The 22,633-nt window shown below is 49.4% G+C and overlaps 1 protein-coding gene across 1 annotated transcript in view; it reads left to right on the top strand.

Annotated features, from left to right (window-relative positions):
- FRMD4A (FERM domain containing 4A) overlaps positions 1 to 22,633 on the top strand; it is a 168,522-nt gene that overhangs the window by 63,719 nt on the left and 82,170 nt on the right. Inside the window, exons 7-10 of the mRNA XM_049624448.1 lie at positions 7,915 to 7,998; positions 12,959 to 13,024; positions 13,280 to 13,337; positions 17,553 to 17,639. Coding sequence (XP_049480405.1) covers positions 7,915 to 7,998; positions 12,959 to 13,024; positions 13,280 to 13,337; positions 17,553 to 17,639 — 295 coding nt within the window. The remainder of the gene's footprint in view (positions 1 to 7,914; positions 7,999 to 12,958; positions 13,025 to 13,279; positions 13,338 to 17,552; positions 17,640 to 22,633) is intronic.

The raw sequence follows: 22,633 nt of genomic DNA, 5'->3' as shown, positions 1-22,633 counted from the left end.
GAACTGTATACGGACAACAGGGAATCATAATTCTTCTTCCTCCTGCCCCTCCCAGGCTCTTCTGTTTCTGCTTTTGGACTCAGTCTTGCCCAGCAGACCCCTGAAGGCTTATTCTTCCCAAGCTCCCTTTTCTTTCCCGTGAATGGAAATGCTCACTTTATCTTCTTGGACTTTACCATGAGATGTCGGGTTGAGCGTTGCTGAGAAGAAATGGCTGGGGTACATAGAGATCGATAAGAAGTATTGTCCGGGGCAGGAAGAAATCTATGTCATAGTCTAACATATTGTGGACAGATTTGTGAGCCCTCATTAAAGGTTTGGGAAATAGCCTTATCGAAAAATAATATTTTCGCACTTGTATTATTTTCCTTAGCACAGCACGATAATCGTTCTTCACTTCCTGGTGTCTGTGTGTGTACAAAAATGGATGTCCTTCCACAATCAGGAAATGTAGAGTTGGCATTTCTGCTTAAAAACAATCGAATAGCCTAAGACCTGCTATCCTTGCCAGCTCTAGAGGCAAATATTAGGTTGAAAAGGATCAACACAGTTTAAAAACAAAAAGTTCTCATTTGATCGTCCCTCCTGGACACTCGTCAGCTAACACGCATTTTCCGTGATTTATCCATACTTTATGCATCAGAAACACTGCAGGGGCTTGAGTGCTGAACACTGACATTTCCTATTTTAAAAATTTAAAGGGAAAAGCCTTGGGTTATTATAGAAAAAAATAATATTCTCTTCCTCGAAAAGTTCAGTGCAGGAACACCTCGTTTAATCAACTGAACAGGATATCCAAATTGTATGGTTACATTGTAATTCAATTTTTTTTAATGTGTTATTTAGTTTTGAGAGAGAGAGAGAGAGACAGAGTACACGTGGGGGAGGGGCAGAGAGAGAGGGAGACGCAGAATCCGAAGCAGGCTCTGGGCTCGGAGCTGTCGGCACAGAGCCCGACGCGGGACTCGAACTCACAAGCTGTTGAGATCATGACCTGAGTCAAAGTTGGACGCTTCGCCGACTGAGCCTCCCAGGCGCCCCAGTTACATATTAATGTCACAGAAGACTTATTGCTACATTGCACACAAGAACTTGATTTTTCGTGTTTTTCGCTAAGGGGACCTTAACTGAAAACCCTCATAGCGGGCACCTTTTGGGATGAGCACTGGGTGTTGTATGGAAACCAATTTGACAGTAAATTTCATATATTAAAAAAAAAAAAAAAAAAAAAAAAAAAAAAAACCCTCATAGCCAGTCTCTCTTCCTGATGTTGAGAATCACTTCACACTTTACTTTCTGTCAACCCTTTTGATACTCTCAAGAAGGGTGCCACCAAAAGAGGGGAAAAAAATCATTTTAAACTTTTTGCCAAATCAGTGAACTGATTTAAAAAAAAAATGTTTTATGCCAAACAGCACACATAAATGCCTGAGTCACACTACCTTTGGTATAAAGAACCACCCAAACATTAACAGGGACCAGTAAAAAACATCTGTTCTATAGAATTTTTTCGTTAACAGGATTTAATTGAAACCAGATCAGTAAAGCTCTGTTACTCTGGGCCGTCCCTTGGGCCCTGGAAATATCTTTGTTATAGAGGACCGGATGCACTGACGCTAATCATTAAAACAGGATTCTACCAGCAAAACATTTCTCAGGACCAGTAAGCAAACAGCACCTGAAAAAGACTGATGTTAAGAGCATTTCATGTAAAGGTCCATGGGCCACGTGGTGCTTACCTGTTCAGAAACTGTCATGTGCCTGAGAGGCAGGGGAAGGAAAACCTACATCTGCAGGCTCTGTCTGTTCCAAAATAAACACAGCGGCCACGGAAAAAGAAGTGACGCTGTGATTGAGTACTTAGGGTTCAGTTTATATGACATCTGCACAAACTTAAACACAGGTCCAAGTGAGAGACTATTAGCCCAGCGGAGTTCAGTGGTATGTAAGAAATTTTGCTGTGTCCTGATTTATCAACCTGCAGGTTTCTAATTCTATCTCTTAAAATAATAATAATTATTATTATTTAATGCTTTTTGAAATGGAGTGAGGGAGGGAGGGGCAGAGAGTGAGGGGGAGAGAGAGAATCTCAAGCAGGCTCCGTACTGCCCAGTGCAGAGCCCGATGTGGGGCTCAAACTCATGAAACTGTGAGATCATGACCTGAGCCGAAACCAAGAGTCAGACACTTAACCGACTGAGCCACCCAGGGTGCCCCGTTTCCTACAACTTTTTAATTGGTGTCTTGAAAGAAACTAGTTGGCGGTGATCGTATAGTAAGCAAAATAGATTTGCTGAGAGTTTTAGGTAGACTAAGAAATACTCAGACAGTGGGGTTTGGAATAGTGAACATTTAGAATAGAACTGATATCTTTACCAGTTTGAATTGTATCTTTAATACCCCAGATTGCGAATGTCCCTGTTGGAAACTTAGTAGAAAAGTCCTCTGTTAAGCTTAAAACACATCTGTCAGCCCAAAGGAGAGTTTTTGTGGGAATAATTTAAATGTATGTAATTCTCGTATGTTATTTCACACACAAAAAGAGAGAGGGAGAGAGAGAGAGAGAGAGAAGGGGTATGTGATGGTTTTCCCATGATTTAAGAAAGGACTTTGAGCGAGAAGCAGCTGGAATATTTCACGCCCGCAAGACCTTTTGAAAAGGAACAAAATCTGTGAAAATTTGAAACAAAATGTTCAAGTGGAAAAGTTATAAATTGTTACATAAATCGTTGTTTTATGCACAAAATTCCATTTTCCTGAGCTTTTCAAGTGTGTAAATCACATTTTCTGAGCATAGGAAAATATTCAGACAGGGGATTTTGTAGGACGATATCCTTCAAGTCCTATGGGAATCGTTTAGCTATAAAGTAAGGAGGAGATTTTGTATTATGACAGCTGCCTCTCTTGTGAAGCATTTATTTAATAGCAATATGGTATTTCGAGTTGACCTTGTGAATAGCGGAAAGGCTCGTGGCTATAACACTATGTCAGTTTTTCAAAATTAAGATTCCCAGTCTAAGGGAGATGTAGAAAGTTAATCAGTTGCTGCTGCTTGTTTCATTTGCGTGTAATTACTGTCTCGATTGTAGACTTCTAAAATGTTTAAAAACTTGTTTCGAATTTTGCAAGTTCCCAACTATGTTAGAAACTCACAAAACGTTTTGCATCACCCTAGGAAGCCAAACTCACTCGTCAAGGAAGAAGTCTGTACTCAGATAAATTGGTAGTTAGCATCAGAAAATAAAGGCACACAATTCATAAATGTTGGCAATTTTCCCCCTCCATGGAGGGTAGCCAGTTTATCCATGATCCAAACCCAGAATCCAGAATCCCATGCTGGAGAAGTCTCAGCGGGTCCTCAGGTTGCCAGTGTCTGCGAATGTTCACACAACGATAGGAGAAGTGTTACAGGCAACATCCCAGCTACTAGCTTTTCCAGCCCTCCCTACGCACTTTTAAAAAAAGCATGTGATTGGGAGAAAATAGGCAAGCACCTCATTTTCTTTGTTGTAACCAGAACTTGAACTTGGTTCAAACAAACAAACAAACAAACAAACAAAAAAAAAAAAAGGGGGGGAGGAAGGAAAAGGAAAGAAATTGTTTCCTGCGTGGTTTTTAAAGATCAGCAAAGAAGAAAAAAATATACAACTTGCCTTATTAATCTTAGAGTTTTCTAGATTCATTGTACCATTGAATAAAGTCGTACAGATCCACGGTGTAGGTCTGAAGCTTTAGGGTGTCGGCAATGTTTCTGAATTCTGAAATTTGTAGATTTTAGACGGGGGCAATTCAGGGTGTTCCTGAACACCGTGATAGTGTCTGGGGCACTATCCTGGAACCTAACCTCTTACTGTGCCTGCACCAGAACATGGATATTTGCACCAAGTGGGGCAGAGAAAGGTCCAATGTTGCCTCCTATAAAAAGGTTAGGATTGCCACCAAGGGTGTTACAGAGATGTCTGTTTCTTAGAGCTTTTTGGATTTGGGAATTACGGATAATGAGGACCTGTAGGGCTCTTTTACTTAGGAAATCCCTCTCCCTGGGGAACTTGACCTTCACGATAGCCTTATAAAACACGGAGGCATTAGTGTTAGTGAAAAGGCATCACGTTGCCTCGCCTGAATTGCAGGACAATGCTCCTTGCTGGTTTGACTTTCTGGGCTTAGCGCTCTTTTGTGTTTTAGTGCCGTGTGCATCGAAACCACTGGGTTCAGGAAGAATTCTGCCGCACTAAGCATTTTCTCTGTGTCCCAGATTTGTCCTGCAAATTATGGACATCTCATTGAACCTAAGGAGAATCTTCTGAAAAAGTATTTCCTCGTTTTTTTAAAGGGAAACAAACCCATGTGGATTTTGCTAATCCTCTGATCAAATTTGATTTTTGCTTCCTTCGCTTTATGGTGTCTTGGTTAAATCTGTTGTTGCTGTTATTTGCAGCAAATTCCTTGTTTGATATATTGCTAGAAATCTTAGAATGTGTTCTTAGTAGATCATTTGAACGTCCCAGATATAAGCAGTGTAGGTGGTAGGAAAGAGACACATCATCTCAAAAATCCCCGTAAATCAAAGACCAGAGCAACACTGAGAGTCCACTTCCCAAAAGTTTGGAATAAAATCTGGTGAATGTTAAAAATGGGAAGACTTCGGGTTGATTCGCAGTGTAGCAAATGACTCTCCAAGGGGCCTTTTTTCTTTTTCTAAAAATGGAACATGAACCATTTTAGGCTGTCTTATACATCGGCATTTATCAAGTGCACTGAACTCTGGGGGGAAAATGTCTGAGTCGATGACCCTGAAAGAGGAAACTGGGGACTTCTAGGACGTTCATTAGGTCGTAGCTTCCCACGCCTCTGGAGATGCAGCGACCGGGTCTGCCATCAGGGCAGCCGTCCGATACGTGGCCACAGAGTGGGGCCAGATCATTTCGCTGGGCTGACCACCTCTAAGTTAGCACAGATGTTTACAGACAGCAGAAAGGCAAATAAAACATTTCTACATAGCTGTCCTGTGGGAAGGATTAAGAGCCATGGATCCCTTCCAGAATGTAATGGATTTGGATGGGCTTCACGCCTTCGTGATTTCTTGTTGTATTTGTCCGTGTGACCTTGCCCTGGGGGAGAGCTGGAGAAGCCACGGCAGGCTCCCGCCAGGAAATCAAGCCTGCGATGGTCATCGGGGAAACTTGTTTGCCAACAAACTAGTGTTTGATGCGTAAGACAATCCCTTCCTCCTTTACCTTCCTCCTTCCCCAAATATACTCTAAATGTGATGAGTGTGAGAAAACCCAAACTCCAGCTTCAGCTGAATTTGCTCCCCCCGCGGCTTCGGCCAGCACAAGTTCATCCCACAAGAGTGAGTAGCTTTTGATAGGTAAGGTGCCGCTGATGATCAGTGAATCGAAGCCCTGTTCTCAGGGTGCCTGTGGTGAAACAGGGGAGGCGAGATCCGGAAATTCATCCCCGAGGGCTCTCAGGTGTTCGGTGAACTGAGTATTTGCTTGAACGATGCCTTAATAGGATGCGAGTAAAAATTCCAAACCCTGCTTGGGAACTGAATTTTCCCAAACACAGGGGGCTCACCCATTTGAAAACCCCCAGTGGCTGGCCGTTGCCTACTGGGTACGTGTGAACTCCATGAAAATGATACTCCTATTTTTTTTCTCCACCCAGGCCCTGCCCCAAAGCTGCTGCTTCCACCAGAGCTCACAGGGGCTCTCTCTCCTCTGAGCTATCGCATGCGTTTTTTAAATCAACGTGATCGACTACTGCCTTTAATCAGTAATCTTTCTGTTTGTGCTCATGCCGCCCTGCTAACTCGCGAGCACCTTTTGGATAAAGACTGTGCCTTATCTTTTTTGGAGCCCCCTACACTGTTTTCCCATCTAGCAGGGGCTCCCCAAATACCTTCAACTTTTTAACGATTAATTGATAAATCCTTGCCTTACCACGTAGGTGACAGCAGCTGTAGTGCTTGGTTTTGTTGAATCATATGGTAACACGTTGAGCTGTTCTTCTGGTCGGCTGTTCAGAAACACCACTGACACCATTTCTCAGACCACTTGGAAAGCACCCTGAGAGCAGCTGTGTCCCCCCCCCGCCCCCCCCGCCCCCCCCCCCCCCCCCCCCCCCCCCCCCCCCCCCGCCCAGTGTGTTTCTCTGTCACCACATAAATGAACCGAGCGGAAAGTCCTGGAATGGTTTGCCCACTGGCACTTGGTATGCAAAGGGTAGCCGCTGTGATCCGTTGCCCGGGGCAGCATTTCCGGGAGGGTGGGTTCTCCCAAAGGGCACATCCTCCAGTCTGCGGCATGGATGTCAGAGTGTCTGCTGTCCAGCTGCCTCAGGAGCTCCCCATCTGTGACTGTGCTGCCCTTCTGTCCTTCCTTCACATGTACTTCCTGAGCTCTTGTCTCCTTGCTGTCTTGGTGTTATCGCTCAGCCTCCCAGGGGCCAGCATCTGCCTTGCTCTGTGCGAGGAGCACAGAAGCTGCTACTGTGGCCTTGGTTAGAACTGTGGACCAAGGCAGGCTCCACGGGGTGAGCCCTTGCCAGCGGGGCAGGGGCCGTGAGCCGCTCTAAAGGCCAAAGCCATCCCAAGGAGGAGGCCAGTAATTGCCTCTGGAGGTGAAGAGTGCGTGCAGACCCCAGTGCCCTGGCCCAGCGGGGATGCAGGTCTGTTGAGGGTGCAGAGAGGAGTCAAGCCTCTGAAGAAGCCTGGTTACAACTAGGGGAGTTTTAAGTGTCCTTCTAACCTGACAACATGGGAGCTGGGGGGGGCGGGTGGGGACAGAATTTCTGGTGCCAGGACCTGCGTCTAGGATCAGATAATCCACTTCCCACTCTTGGAGTCATTTCCAGGTTTTGTCAAAAGCAAGAGTCATTTCTTTCTTTTTCTTTCTTTCTTTCTTTCTTTCTTTCATTCTTTCTTTTTTTTTATCTTTATTTATTTTGGAGAGAGGGAGAGAGAAACGAGCAGGGGAGGGGCACAGAGAGAGGGAGACAGGGGATCTGAAGCCGACTCCACACTGACAGCAGCGAGCCGATGCTGGGGCTCGAACTCAAGAACTGTGCAATCGTGACCCGAGCCAAAGCCTGATGCTTAACCAACTGAGCCGCCCAGGTGGCCCAAAAGCAGAAGGTTTTTTTTTTTTCTCATATTTTGGACAACAGTCTCCAGTGTGCAGACGATCCAAGCAGAGAAAACCAGCATTGTGTGTTCTTGAGGGAAACAGCTCTCAAGGAGAAGCAGTCACGTTGCCCGTTGGGGCCCCCAGAGCCTGTGATGGGACCCCAGGAGCTTCTCCCACGGACACTGGCGACCCTTCTCTTCCCAGATTCGTGCTGCTCAGGGGCCCTGGGCGTGTGCCCCGTTCCACGTACGGGCCATCTGTGAGCACGATGCCCTGTCCTGTTCTGTGCCCCAGAGGAGAGGCCTGCTGGGCTCTGCACCTCGTGTGTTCTCTTTCCTCTGTATTAAATCAATCAATTAAAAGGGAGCACCCCTTCCTACCCCCCCCGTCCAGTTTTCATTAAAAGGGAACAGATGTGGGGCGCCTGGGTGGCGCAGTCGGTTGAGCGTCCGACTTCAGCCAGGTCACGATCTCGCGGTCCGTGAGTTCGAGCCCCGCGTCAGGCTCTGGGCTGATGGCTCGGAGCCTGGAGCCTGTTTCCGATTCTGTGTCTCCCTCTCTCTCTGCCCCTCCCCCGTTCATGCTCTGTCTCTCTCTGTCCCAAAAATAAATAAAAAATGTTGAAAAAAAAAATTAAAAAAAAAAAAAAAAAAAAAAAAGGGAACAGATGTGGGGTCTCGGCTGAGGCCCCCGGGGCGGGGCTCGGTGGATCACACAGTGCGGTGGTTTTCTCGGAGGGTGAACCATTCCTTGGCATTGCCTGTGTGCCCTCCCTGTCTTCCAGCAATGAGGTGGTGAGGAGTGACTTAAAGAAGCTGCCGGCGCTCCCCACTCAAGCCCTGAAGGAGCACCCCTCCCTGGCCTACTGGTAAGCTGCACCCCCTCAGCGCACCCATCAGGAGCGAGCCCTCCCGGGGCACTAGGGGCCGGGGCACCAGGACCCCAGCCGGCCCCACTCCAACTTGTAGAAGCGGCTTAGGTCTTGGCCAGACCATTTTCAGCATGTATTTAAGTGGCATGGTTTGCCATTTTCTATTTTCTTTCTCTTAAGAAAAAAAAAAAAACTGTCTAAAATTTCACTTTGGATGCTTTGCCTCCTTGGAGACCCTTTCATGTGCTGCTCGAGTTTCATTCTGGAATCCCTGTCATTTGATGACAGGATGTGTGAGGTTTGGAGATGTGGGAGAACTGCGGGTTTTTTTTTTTTTTTTTTCATTTGCAGAAGAGAGAGATTGATTCTTTGATTTTCCCACAATGTTTCTTATCTCCTGATTTGGCCGCCGTGGAACATTACACCCTAGTTCATCCGTCAGGCCCCGGATCACTGATTCCGAACAAAACAGGCACTCGAAAGGGTCCTGGATTGTGGTTCTGGTCACGATCGGGTGGGGCCTGTGTCCCCGGGTGGCCCTCACCACCGACCCAGGAGGAGTGCACTGCCATGGCCCTCGTGTTCCTTCTGAGTCCTTGGCAACAAACAATGAGTGCTTTTATTAACAACAACAACAAAAGCAGTAATAATAAAACAAAAGTCGCAGGTCAGTCCTGATAAACTGTAACATGCGACGCTTGTAAGCACCTCTTGAATCTGCTTTGTGCAACGTCTGGATTGCTAACATTTCGTCTCGTCTGGACCCTTTTGCAGGCAGCACACTAGTGGCTCAGTTATTCAGGTGGCTCCCAGAGATTCCAATGGCTGGGTTAGGGCGGGTGGTGATGCACACGGCACTAGCGGGTTCAACTCTGGGCCACAGGTCGTTTCTCCTCAAGAGACCAAGCGATGGGGCAGCGGGAGCAGAAATGAGACGCTGAGTCCCAGGGGCAGAGAGCCCCCCTGCCCCCGGGGCGCTGGCACGACCCGTCCCCCACCATCTCGTCTCTCTGAGCTGGTTTTTTGCCGCACGTCCTGCACAAACATAGAGGTGGATACATAGTGGCTTTATAGAATCCTAACCTGCCCCCCCAGGGACAGAATCTGTCTCACCTGCAGACTCACCCGTTCGCGTGTCCGCTCCCACGCCTGCCAGCTTGGCGGCCTGCACCTGTGCACACCAACAGACGACGCTCCTGTCCCCTCGCTCATGGAGCCGTGCCGCCCTCTCCCCGGTCCCCTGTGTCCCCTGGGCCTCATCGTCCGTGTCCCCCTCCCCCACCAGCTGTTCATATTGGGGAAACCAATGGTGAAAGAGTTAGAGACACGAGAATATGGTTCTGGAGATCAGTAGTTCCTGCACGAAGGGGATGAATTTGCCAGGTGGGGGCTGGGTTTTCTGGGGTCAGAGTTGCTTTTAATCTAAACCATCCCTCAGCGACCTCCTCATCCGTCTCCCGGCATGTCCACCCTATGCTTACCAGCTCCTTCTCAGTCTCTGTGTGTGTGTCTCTCTCTCGTGATCTCCACAGTCTGTTCCACGCCCACATGTTACTTCCAATACAGAAATGTCTTCCTTCATGTCGCGCTCGTCTTTTGTGTTCATATGAACAGCTTCGTCTTTACCGACACCCCTCCAATCTCTGGGGCCCGGCCAGCGCTTTCCCTGGGCCTCACTTGGACCCAGTGGCACCCGTGCCCCTGTGTGTACTCACGGGGAAGACACGGAACGGAGGAAGTGAGATTTTTGAAACAGGTGCCCTCAGGGAGCACAGCCCAGCCTATGCACAGACACGCCAGCCGCATGGCCCATCTTGTTGGTGCATTACCGAAAAAATGCCTTATTCACTGCAGTTGGCTGGTTGAAGTCGGTCTCTATATTCCAACCTACTCATTTGGATTTCTAAAAAGCAAAGACTTCAGGAAGGGATAAATGCTATTCGTGCTTCGTAGACCGGAGACAGACTTGCGTGTCCGTAGACTTTCCTCGGCCACAGCATCATCACGCATCCCTACGATTAACCATGACCCCTTGTCGGTGGAAGAGACTTTCACTCGCTCTGACACCACAGTCTGTCGGGTCGCCCACAGCCTCACGTTGCCCTGATCGTCCCTGAAGGGCGACGGATATTTGCCCTTCTTCCAGGCTCTCCCGCTCTCGCTAGACTTCACGGATGCGGCAGACAACCCTTAGGCTGGACTAAGCCATAGGGAGCCCGTCCACACTAGTCGGAAAAGGCATCACAGCTTAGAGAGCAAAGCCGTGGGGTTTAGAATCCCAGCCACGTCTCTGAATAGTAGGGTAATGACAGCCCGGGAAGTTTCAGTTACTTCTCTGCTGCCTCAATTTCCCACCCATAAAGCGGAATTAACCATACCTACTGGATCCAGACTGTAAGCAAGAGCAGAAGTAAGAAGTCACATAATGCAATTAGCATGTAGTGAAAGGTACATCATAATGCTGAGTAATCGTGCAGTAATGCTTTCTGCTAATTTTCCCCAAGCGTGTAACCGGCTTGGACTTCTATTCCATGGGATTTCCCTATCGGGGGACAGGTGACGCAGACGGTTAGAATTACGCGCCCAGGGCCATAGAACAGAGCAGTAGCAGGGCCCTGACCTGGATTCTCTCAAGGGACTGGCTTGCAAATGCTGGACAACACCCCCCCGGCCGAACCACCCCTACAGGGTATGCAGGGGCATCTATCTTTACTCCAAAATCACTGACCAGTGCAGGCGATGGCTCCTGCAAGACAGGGAACCATATCTCCATCCCCGTGGGTTTTCTGGGCTGCTGCCTGCAGAGAGATGATCTCCCAGAATGACGTGGCTAGGCACAGTCGGCCGGAATCATCTGTCTTCCTCCTCTATGTAACACAGTGTCCTCCAAATAGTGTTTTGGGATTCTGTGGCTGGTGCCTTTTTTACAGTTATCCCACTGATAACTCCATACCAGAGATCCAGGGTAGCTGGGAAACTGTCCACAGAGCCAGTGCACTTGGGCTATCTGTAAATTCCAGAGGAAGGAGGAGGGGGGCAGGGAGCTGAGTGGGTTCTCAGTGAGCATGGCGCGTGCTGGGTCCATGGTGTTTCAGAGCGGGGAGAGCTGGGGAAGGAGAAGCTGCATACCGTGGTCTCACAGATGGCCTGGGTCATCAGGAGGTACAGAGAAACGAGGGGTGGCAGATTCCTGCAGCTGTCAAGCCCTGAGAAGCCATTTAGTTGGCAAACAGCTGAACAGCTGCCTGACGGCGTTTCTGACTTTAACCAGTGTTTGTCTAAGCCTCGACTGTGTTCGCAGCTACAGCCCTACGTTGATTTTTATCTCGCCTTCGCCGCCCGGGGACCTTCTCTCCCCAAACTGGGAAGGAAATTGGCTCCTGTCGCCCCTGAGTTGCTTACCCCTGGATCCACAGGTTGACCTCACAGAATTCGAAACCCTGTGCTAGGAAACACGCCCAACCCAGCCGCTGATTGAGGGGGTGGGCAGGGAGAGAGAAGAGCAGACCCTGAAGGTCTCGCTCTGAAGGTCTGGTGAGGTGGGGGGGCCAGCCCGAACACGACGCTGCTGGAGACTTCGCTCAGGAGAAGGGCTCTGTCACACTCAAAGCGGAGGGGTTGTCTGGGAGCCAAGGAGAAAGGGGCATCTGCCCCTCTCTGAACAGGTGTCCAGGAACCACCGAAACGACTCTCCAGCCAAAGGAAGCCTCCTTGGAGCTAGCCAGTTCCTGTTTGGGGTGTTTAGAAAAGTGCTTTCTTGTCAAGTCAGGTAATCTTCACGTACACCAGATTTCGGAATACTAAAATGAAGAGAGACCCGTTGAAGATTCAGAGAGCGATCAGAAAGTCAATAAATTACCCCCACTTGGTAGTTAGTGAACATACAGAACACATGGCCCTCAGAAATGGCCTTTCTTTTTTTCCTAAAGAAAGAAAAACAAAAAGTTGGCAAATAAGGCTTTAGATCAACTCTGGAATACCAAATTCATAATAAATAATGAAGGCCAACCAAGGAGGTCTTGAGGGTTCATCCCTCCTTCATTGCCTCCTGTCATGAAGCCCACGGGCCTGGGGTGAGAAAGGGGTGGGGAGAAAGAGGACGAATGAGGCTCCTGGCGGTGTGGCCAGGTCACGGAGGCCGGGTCTTTTGGACTTGACTCCTCTGCAGGTGGGATGTGCTTTCCCTGTGACTCCCCAGGTTGGCTCTGTGCTTCAGCCGCCATGGCTGTCTGGGCACCAGAGTCCCTTCTCAGAGAGTCCCTTCGTGCCCCCCACCCTGTCAAAGAGGGGTTTGGCTGGCGGGTGTCTCCCAAGGCACAAGCCAGTCTCTTGCTGTTTTAGAGCTTAGATTTCAGGACATCGTGGCGTTCCCATCTCACTTCTGGTAGCTGCCTCATTGTTTCCCAGGGCTTCTCTGGGCCTTGGATTGCCTCATGGATTGTGTTAGCCAGGCCCAAATTCCAGAACTTTCCATCCTCCTTGGGAGCCCTCAACACTGACCACTAATTCATGATAGGGAAGACGTGGGCATTCTATTGAGGTCAGCGCCTGCCCTCCCCTGTGAGGCCGTGTGCAGACAGGATCCAGGGGATGCAGAGGACGAGGAAGATGCGGGCATTCTGCCACAGCGTCCCCCCTGATCCCCAGCCAGCCGGCCTCTTCTTGTCCCCGGCTCTGTGTCCCTCTCCAGGGAGACACATGCTCACTGCTTCTTCCTCATCTGCCATGGTAGCATTTCTTGCAGGGAGCTGACCCCAAGTAAAGCTGTAGCCCAAAACACCTCACTTAGGCTGAGTTCAGAAATGCCACTTCAGGACAAATCCTTTCTCCAGGAGCTGTTGGCTCCTTGGAACTTCTCAGGACGTTGCTCAGGTTCGGAAGAAGGTTCTCCGTCAGCAGGGTGCTGACCGTTGACCTAGGGACCGTATGTAACACCGTCTTTGTGTTGCAATTCTAGTGAGGACCGAGTCATTGAGCACTACAAGAAACTGAACGGCCAGACCAGAGGTCAAGCAATTGTAAAGTAAGTGGCCTCTCCCAGTGCCCACGAGGCTGTGTTTGTGTGTGTTCATACAGCATGTGGCAGGGTTGTTCAGTTCTGTTCGCAAAGACACATAACTCCCGGGGGGGCGACGAGGGTTCAGTTTCAATTTTCAGGTAAATAATCACTCTGAGAGCTTTGTCACGCGCACACATAAATATGTCTCTGATTCCAGACCTGCCGAATAACCACCTGTGTGTGTGTGTGTGTGTGTGTGTGTGTGTTCTCTCTTCCCAGCTACATGAGCATCGTGGAGTCTCTCCCAACCTACGGGGTTCACTATTATGCAGTGAAAGTAAGTACCAAGCCTGCCCTAAAAAAAACCAGAAACACTTCTCAGTTTTCCCTTTTTAATCTTACTGAAGATTTTGGGGGGTGGGGACGGATAGGCATGATAGAGGACTTGCTCGAGATGATTGTGTGCTGAGGAGGGTTGGGGCGCTGGAACATTCCCCCCACGTCGGAAGACTTGATGCAGTCACTTACCAAAACTCATGTTCTCTTGTGCAAAGTGGGTATAATGAGTCCCTTCTTCCTTTGATTCTCAGAAGAATCCTGGGACGTCAGGACTGCAGAGCCTCTCAGTAGGAATATTCCCTCTGAAGGCAGTGAACTGTGGAGAACAAAAACCTTAAGCAGAATCAGCAATGTTTTTCTTGGTGGTCAAATGCCACACAGGCAATTTTGGAGGAGGAGGGCCGGCATTAGAGGCTGACAAATTAAGCTCATGGCTGTTTAAGAAGACAAGATGTGTCTTCTTAAATGTTGTGATGGCAAGTCCCATGGAACATGAACCCTGTGCTCAATTTTTCTTGATTTTACCGTAATGCTCCAGACTGGGATCCCTTCCTTGAAATAATAGATAATGACATGCCCATGTGCCCTTATCTGTGGTGAGACAGGATAATTTCCCTTCTTTAATTGACCCCAACATGGAAAGATTAAGTCCTTGCCCAAAGTCCAGCTGAAATGAAAACATTTCTGAATGCTAGACAGTTCAACCAGCCAACCTGAGATTCGCTTGCCCGTGTTTCCATCCAGCTGTATTTTTAATTCCCTTGGACTAGAACGTACTCTCTGCTACATTTATCTTTGTGTCACTCATTGCGGCTCGCACAGCACTTTGTATGTTTCGTTGCCTGTATCTTCCGCTAAAGTGCAGCCTTCCAATGGCCAGGACAGTGTGTTGCATTCCTTTTTTCATTCCTGGAGCCCTGTAAGTGCCTGGCACATAGTAGATACTCGGTAAATATTGACTAAATAAGTGTTTATTGAGAATTGAATTGGGTAGTTGCATGTCCCCCTTCCGTGATGGGAATGAATGTTGGAACTGTATTTGCGGAGCCCGGTTATGAGGCACACGCGGGAACCCCAGTCCTACCCAGCAGCTCAGCTGAGGTCTTTTTTTTAATGTTTATTTATGTTTGAGAGACACAGAGAGAGCACGGGGGAGGAGCAGAGAGAGAGGGGGACACAGAATCCAAAGCAGGCTCCAGGCTCCGAGCTGTCAGCACAGAGCCCGACGCGGGGCTCCCACTCACGAACTGTGAGATTATGATGTGGGCCCAAGTCAGATGCTTCACCGACTGTCAGCTCAGGATCTTTTAAAGCCTGGAATGGTTAAATTCTTCCTGATGTCCTACCAAAGCTCTCCCCACCGAGGGAAGCCTTAATCCCTCTTCTCCATCATTTATGGAACTCTTAGAACTGTCCCAGCCATTCCTGCCCAGAAGTTCTCAAGCCTGAGCTGTAAGTCTGTCATGAGGAGTGTCCCCTGGCCTTTTTAGCGTCTCCTGTCCCACTCGAGGAAGGTGAATCCACTGTGGAGACCAGCTCTCTATGAGGTGGCACCTTGAGATGTGCCCATTGAAGTCAGCGGGCAGTCGGCTCCCCCAAGGGAAATTGGACACTTTATGATATGACCTGAGGCTCAAAATTCCCCGCGCTGGCTGCCAGCGTTCCACACACAGCCAGTGAGGGTTGTAGAGTCTACATCCCCTTCACCATCTGGTTACCATAAAGGAAATCTTGGGATCCAACAATAGTTGTTACAAGATGCATTTCATAGAAACTCCTCTCCATTGTGGGAATATTCTGTGGGGACGTGCAGCAAAGGGGGCTGTGCCCAAGAATAGGGATAAGAAATCCCCTGGACTAGGCTCTCTCATCTGCTGTGTGTTCATAATTTGAGCTCACCTCCATCGCTCATACTGAAAATAGAGATTCTGAAATTCACCCCTCCGGCCCCCCCGACGAAAGTCTGTTGGAAGACTGTCTGTTGGACAGACAGACATCTGTTGGAAGACAGATGTTAGACTGCCGAGAGAGATTGTCATGGATAGAGTGGATGTCTCTGCGCAGGGACGTCATTCAGTCTTTTACTTGCGTAAACCCGTGTCCCATCTCTTCGTCAGCCCTGGAGTTTGACAGTAAGGGAGCCCGTGATACATATATGCTTTCTGCCTTACAATAAAACTTCGGGAACGTGCTTTTCTGCAGTTTGCGAGAGACCAGAAACAGACCTCGTGATTTCCAGAGTGCCGGAAGTGCTTGTGTGTTGGCCTCTTGGGACCTCCAGGCTGAAGCCAGGGTTCTCCTCCTCAGGTGGAGACAGAGCGCACGTATCCACGCAAGCCCAAACGACTGTATCGAGCCCCGCAGTCGGTGGCCTCCCGATTTCACAGCTGCCGTATTCTCTGGTGTGGTGACACCCAAAGCTGTGGTGGCACTGAGTTCCCTCCTGTGTTGCCCTCAGAGACTGATGTAGGACACAGAGACACTTTCCAGGGACAGAGCTTTTTTTTATACCTTTAAAGGACTATCTTAGGAAATTACATACCCTGAAACTTCTAAAAATTCAAAACTTGTTTCTCTGCCCTTTTATCTTTGTGCTTACCTTCAAATAACTCGTGAGGATTTAAAAACCATGAAGCCAATTTCGAGTTGTCGAGACAATGGGGTCCGCGGTTATTAGCAGGTGTGGCAGTTAGGACAAATCTAGGGGAAGGCTGCTGGGGATGCCCTGTGTCAGCTCCTAGCTTTCAGGACCTTTAGTTAACAGCTCAGACCCCTCCTCCTTGGATGTAGGATCACACTTTACAATCTGGTGGCAAGGGATCTCTATTAAAGGAGTGGGCAGAGGGGCTTGGTGTTTCTGATTCGGTTCCCAGAAGGTCTGGGCCTTGATTTTGCTACTTTGTCCAAGATGGCACGAGTCACACAATCCAGCTGATCTCTTAAGGGGAGCAGGACTGCAGGGTGGCCCCCGCCCACCCTGCACTGCCATTGGTCTGCTGGAGGGCTGGGGGGTGGGCCCTGAGTAGAGCAGGACCAACCGTTTGCTTTGATTTCTTGGTCGTTAAAATTGGAGGAATCTTGGGGTGCCTGGATGGCTCAGTCGGTTGAGCATCCGACTTCGGCTCAGGTCATGATCTCACGGTCCGTGGGTTTGAGCCCCATTTCAGGCTCTGTGCTGACAGCTCAGAGCCTGGAGCCCCCTTCGGATTCTGTGTCTCCTTCTCTCTCTGCCCCCACTCCCCACTGTCTCTCTCTTTCGCTCTCTCTCTCTCTCTCAAAAATAAACATTAATTTTTTTTTTTTAATTGGAGGAATCTTAAATGCGTGCTACTGAGTGCAAGAAACCAAGCCGAAGGCTGCATACTGTATGATTCCAACTAGATGACATTCTGGAAGAGGCAAAACTGGCTTCCAGAACCTGGGAGGGGGGAGAAGAAGGGGTGAAGAGGCAGTACAGAGGATTTTTGGGGCAATGAGGCTACCACTCTGTATATTATCATCATGGTAGATACACATCATTATGCATTCGTCCAAACTCACAGAGTTCACCACCAAGAATGAACTCTAATGTAAACTCTGGACTTTGGGTAACCATGATGTATCCGTGTAGGTTCGTCAAGGTGTAATGAATGTTCCCCTCCGGTGGGGGAGGTTGATAGTGGGGGAGGTTCTGCATGTGGGGGGGGGGGGGGGGTATGGGGAACCTCTGTACTTACCTTTCCATTTTGCTGTGAACCTCAGACTTCTCTAAAAACAATTAAATCTTAAAAAAAAAGTTTTTTAGAGGAGTCCCCTTCTGTGGTGTTCATGGTCCCTTCTAGCTGTGACAGCCGATGACCGTTTCTCTGCTCAGAAGGTCGTTTTATGAGAATGCTCAGCATCTCTCGGATTCTCTTGAAACCCAAAGCCTTACAAGAAGGACAAAGAACAAGCCTTCACTACCTACTCATAAAGGGGGAAGCACCACAGCGTGCTGCTGGCTGGGAACAGAGCTGGGTCCCCACCCCAGGGCATTCTCCAGGGCACTGGTTCACATAACTGAGCACAGTCTGATGAGGGGGCACATCTGTTAAGTGAAAAGTAGGAGGTGGGCTCCATCCATCTCAAGGGATTTACATTTTCCTTTGTCATCGGACGAGCCCGGAGGCCTTCTCTCCATCCCTGTGTGTGTTCTCTGGCCCTGTATTTACCTATACTCATTTCGATGTCCTAGGACAAGCAGGGGATACCGTGGTGGCTGGGACTGAGCTACAAAGGAATCTTCCAGTATGACTACCACGATAAAGTGAAGCCGAGGAAGGTAAGCATGGTCTCCTCTGTGGGTGTCCGGCTCTCAGAAGTGAGTAAAAATATTACACGATGCAGTCTCAGGGCCTCCAGGTTTACCAATCCCCAGCTAATTGGAGTGTATACAAATTACTCCACAGTAATCCAGTCTGAGTTCCCGGGTAAATATTTTTTTTCCCGGTCACTAGGGAAACCTGAGCTGTTATAATTATTTAAGGTAAGGAGACTGGCCCAGCTCTCCCAAAGCAGATTGGCAAAAGGGCTTTGAAGGACTGTCCTATTTGTTAATTTCCTAGTGGGGGGGGGGGGGGGGGGGCTTTGTGTACTTGGGAAGGGGGGAGAACATCTCTCTTTAATCTTAAGGCCAATCGGAGCTTTTACAAAGCTGCTTTATGTGTTTCTTTGTGTTTTTTGTTTTGTTTTGTTTGTTTTAAACATTTTAATGTTTATTTTTGAGAAAGAAAGAAAGAGCATGAGCAGGGGAGGGGCAGAGAGAGAGGGAGACACAGAATGTGAAGCAAGCTCCAGGCTCTGAGCTGTCAGCACAGAGCCTGACACAGGGCTCAAGCTCACGAGCCGTGTGATCATGACCTGAGCCGAAGTCGGACACTTAACCGACTGAGCTACCCAGACGCCCCTTGTTTTGTTTTGTTTTGTTTTGTTTTGTTTTGTTTTGTTTTGGATGCTGGGGAGCTAAAAGAAGAAATTGTAAGTCAAAACAGGGTGAAAAATAAAGAAGAGTTAGAGGCATTCCTGCAAATCCAGTAAATATTTTATGGCATATTAGAAGTGATCAGAAATCTGGAAAAAATAAGGTCATCTGCCAAAAAACAAGGGAAGCAGGACAGGGTCTGCAGAGTCATTGTAAATACAAAACAGAGTGTTTGAAAGGGGCACAGTGCTTGAATTTTCTCTGTTTTCATTTACACACATTTTTCAGACCAGAACAAATTGAAAAATTATAATGGAAAAATATCTCTGGGCCAGAGCTGTCATTCAGATCCTCTGGCAGAGAATAATGGAGAGACGGTTTGCAGTTCAAACCCTGAAATACATATTAAAAGTCTATCAAAACCACACTTGCTTTAGGAGGGAGAAAGCAGTATTCGTCCATTATGTCATTCCAGATTGCTTTCCAAGCTTTTTTATCCACGAATAGGACTGAAATCCATACTGTGTATCCAAGCTTATCATAGACTATCCGCTGAACATCTGCCCTTAGCCAGCTTCTTTATTAAAATGATAGGGAAAAAAAAAAAATGGCCCCATGCTGGGGAGGATTTTCACTCAATTGATCAGTAAGTCAGTCAAGTTCAAAGAAAAGATCGAGAGCCTCAAGTGAGGGGGGACTTCTCCCTCGGGGACAATTCAGTAGGAACCTGCCTGTCCAGGGGCACACTGTTTCGTGGCTAAATCCAAAACCTCTTGGGTTTCTCCTTAAACCCTTCAAGGCATGAATTAGACCCCGAGTTATTTTTACTCTGTGTTTTCCTCGGTCACGGGGTCTATGCTTCTTCCACACTGTCTGTTTCTTCCTGTTTTCCCTCTGCCCCTTTTCCACATGGCCTTTTGTAAGCTTCTTTGTTTTTTTTTTCTTCTTGCATTCACTTTTCCCTCCCTCTCTCTTTTGACATCCCTCGTCCTCTCCTTTCAACCTGCCTGGCCTTTTTTTCCTGCTCACAAGAGCCATGAACCCTCCTAGATCCTTGGACAAAACCCTGGTCACGATCCCTCGGGCCTTTGATCACCTACACTGGTGGAAGATCCAAGCCAATGTGCACCGCAGAGAGTGACCAGGGTTTGTCAAAATGCAGCAGTTGAATTCTCCTTTCCCTGTGCGCATCGGAAAGACAGGCTCACAAGCATTCATCGGCGTTCAGGTTTTAATTTATTAATATGCTTACGCCTGCTTTATTTCTCTAATTGAGATACTCATGAAGATTGCGGAATTAATGGGATAGCACTTGACAGATTGGGGCACCGTGTCCCTGGTGCACCCACCATGTCCCAGACGCTCCGTAAATTGTAACTATCCCTGTCGGACTGTGCAGCAGGCTTCAGGATCAGGAGAAGTACATGCCACGGGGGCAGGGGGGGGGGGGGGGGGCGGGCGGTGATCAGCCATTGAATGAGAGAATTTACTCTCATGTGTTATGCAGGTCAGCCAAAGAAAAATGTTAAAGGGTCGGTAAATTTATTCAGGGTATTGGCTGTACTCAGACTGAGTTGTTATGGGAAACGACTGATGCTTCCGTGGCCTCTGAGGACAGAGTTGGGATTCTTGAGTCTCCTGCTAATTGAAGGGCAAGCCAAGCCATCGGAGTCCCCGTGCACCATTCATTCGCTCAGAAAAACGTTTGTTGCGTACTTGCTCTGTGCCCAGCAGAGGGGACGGTGCTGAGGTTTGTCATGCGTCCAAGGCCTGGCCGGGCCCCTCTGGGAGCAAGGCGGGTGATAATTGCGCCGTTGGTGTTCCCAAGTGCTCGAAGAGAGGGTCGGTGAGGGCATTAAAGGAGTCAGGCCGTATAGGAGTCTCGCTGTCTTAGAATCATCGCTCTGGTAGCGTGTGCACGAGGGGCTGGAGAAAATCAGGACCGGAGTCGCAAACCGGGGCATCCTCGCAGGAGCCTGGGCCAGAGCTGGCGGGGGGGCTCAGGCTTGGCTTCAGTCATAGGGGTGGAGAGGGGGACACAGAAGAGATGGTGAGAAGGTAGGTGGGACTGACCAGTTGTAGGAGGCGCGAGGGTGGCGGTCGGAACAGGGGAATCCGAGATGGGCCCCAGCCAGAGTGGGGCGTGTGAGAGGACGTAAGGAGGGCAGTGTGGGACGTGCAGAGTTGGAGGCGTGATGGCACATCTGGGGTGCTGCTGGGGGTTCGGTTGGAGCTCCAGAGTGTCAGGAATTTCCCAAGCATAACTGACCCAGAGACCGAACAGGCAGAGGAAAGGGACAGACCCTTGGCACGCTGTGAGCAGACCTCCGTTCCCCAACCATGCGTGACCTTCCCTGTGAGACGGAGGTGGGACCCGAACCTTACGTGATTTGGGGAGCCCTCTCTAAGATGTTAATGTGCAGTCTGAACGTGAAATAAGAACGGTCCTCTGCAAGGCCCGTGACAGGAAGAGAGGCCCGCGTTTCGTTAGCCTGACGAGCGTCCGTATCTGCAAAGACGTGGGGTGAGGTCTGCAGGGAAACCTGACCCAAGCCGGAGCCGTGGTTGGGGCCCGGCAGCAGGGGCAGGCGTCAAGTGCCCAGAGTCTGTCTCCAGGGCTCCAGGCCCGTGATTCTTGGTCTCAGTCGAATACTGGAAACTGACACGAAACTGTCTGAACATGCATGGGCCACAGTCACCCTGTTGCACTGCCCCCCGCCTCTGACCCTCCCGTTGCCCATCTAGAAGGCCTCGCAGACCGGTCCTACATGCAGCTGGAGTTGAGGACCAGCACGGCCATCTGGGCTTCCTTTCCGAGCTTGGGGACGGTCGGCCCAGCCCCGCAGGTGTATCTGGCAGTGAGGCAGTGAGCTTCGGTGCCCCGAGGCACAGGTGCCAGGCTGGGCCAGCTCCCCGCGAGGGCGGCCCTCCAGCAGCACCGCTACTCTTGTTCAGGGGCCAGGCGCAGCACTGCCGCGGTGGGCCCCCAGCGCCACTCAGGAACCCCTCCCTCTCATCTGGAGGCCCTTCTGCAACACCGGCTGTAGCTTCAGCCCAGGCAGGGGCCCTGCCTGACACTCTGACCCAGTTCCAGCAGCCGTGTCACATGGAACCAGCATTCTGGAAGCCAACATTCAAGTAGAGGCAGTGACGGGGTGAGCCTGCTGCCTTTCCCCTGGAGGGCCTGGAGGCATCCTGGGCTCTGCATCAGCACAGCCAGCGGCGCTCAGCAGCCGTCCTGCGAGAATCCACTCAAGCGTTTCCATATGATCCACCAAAAAAAAAAAAATTAAAAGGCCGGGAGCCCTAGCTGATTGCTGCCCAGAAATGGGCAGGACCCTAGCTTGTTCCAGGGTATGCCTGGTTGGGTGCACTTTGCCATTCTGGTTGGCACTCTGAAGCCCCAGTGGCTTTGGGGGATGTGAAGCACGGGTTACCTCCCAGGTGGAGTAGAGAGAACGTTTTGGTCCTTGCCTAGTCACACGCTCCTACCTGCTCCCCGCACTTTCTAAACAGATGGGCTCCAGCTTGCAGAAGAAGCTGCTGCTGTTTGTCAGAAGAAAACCAGCTTCTTTGTCCTCCGGGCACACGTGTCGGGAAGAGGTAGACACGTGGGGACACCCGAAAACCGTGTTTTGACTTTTGTCTACGTTCAGAAGCTCAAGGCCAACTTCAGAAATGTTTTAGAACTACATGTGCAGAAAAATAGCGCGCACTCCCCCAAAAAAGCTCAAAAAAATCAAAATGGAACTAAATCAAAATAGAAATTTATAATTCATTCATGTGCCCCAGAACATGGACCTTTGCTTGCATATATGAGTTTTTTTTAAATTTTTTTTAATGTTTATTTATTTTTGAGACAGAGAGAGACAAAGCATGAACGGGGGAGGGGCAGAGAGAGAGGGAGACACAGAATCGGAAGCAGGCTCCAGGCTCTGAGCCATCAGCCCAGAGCCCGACGCGGGGCTCGAACTCACAGACCGTGAGATCGTGACCTGAGCTGAAGTCGGACGCTTCACCGACTGAGCCACCCAGGTGCCCCATTTTTTTTAATGTTTATTTTTGAAAAAGAGAGCATGAGTAGGGAAGGCAGAGAGAGAGAGGGAGGCAGAGAATCCCAGGCAGGCTCTGCAGTGTCAGCACGAGCCCAGTGCAGGGCTTGAACCCACAAACCTTGAGATCGTGACCTGAGCCAAAATCATGAGTCAGACATTTAACAGTCTGAGCCACTCAGGTGCCCCTGTTATAAGCTCTTAAATATCCTGCCACCAGCTCTCATCAAATCCTTCCGTTCCTCCCGTTCACCCACTGACGAGTTCCCTCTCACCCTGGGTCTGCCTCCCCACTCCTGAACC

This window comes from Panthera uncia, chromosome B4 (genome assembly GCF_023721935.1).
Source record: "Panthera uncia isolate 11264 chromosome B4, Puncia_PCG_1.0, whole genome shotgun sequence".
NCBI lineage: Eukaryota > Metazoa > Chordata > Mammalia > Carnivora > Felidae > Panthera > Panthera uncia.
Note: the sequence above shows the minus strand (reverse complement) of the source record. Positions and strands in the feature narration are given on the sequence as shown.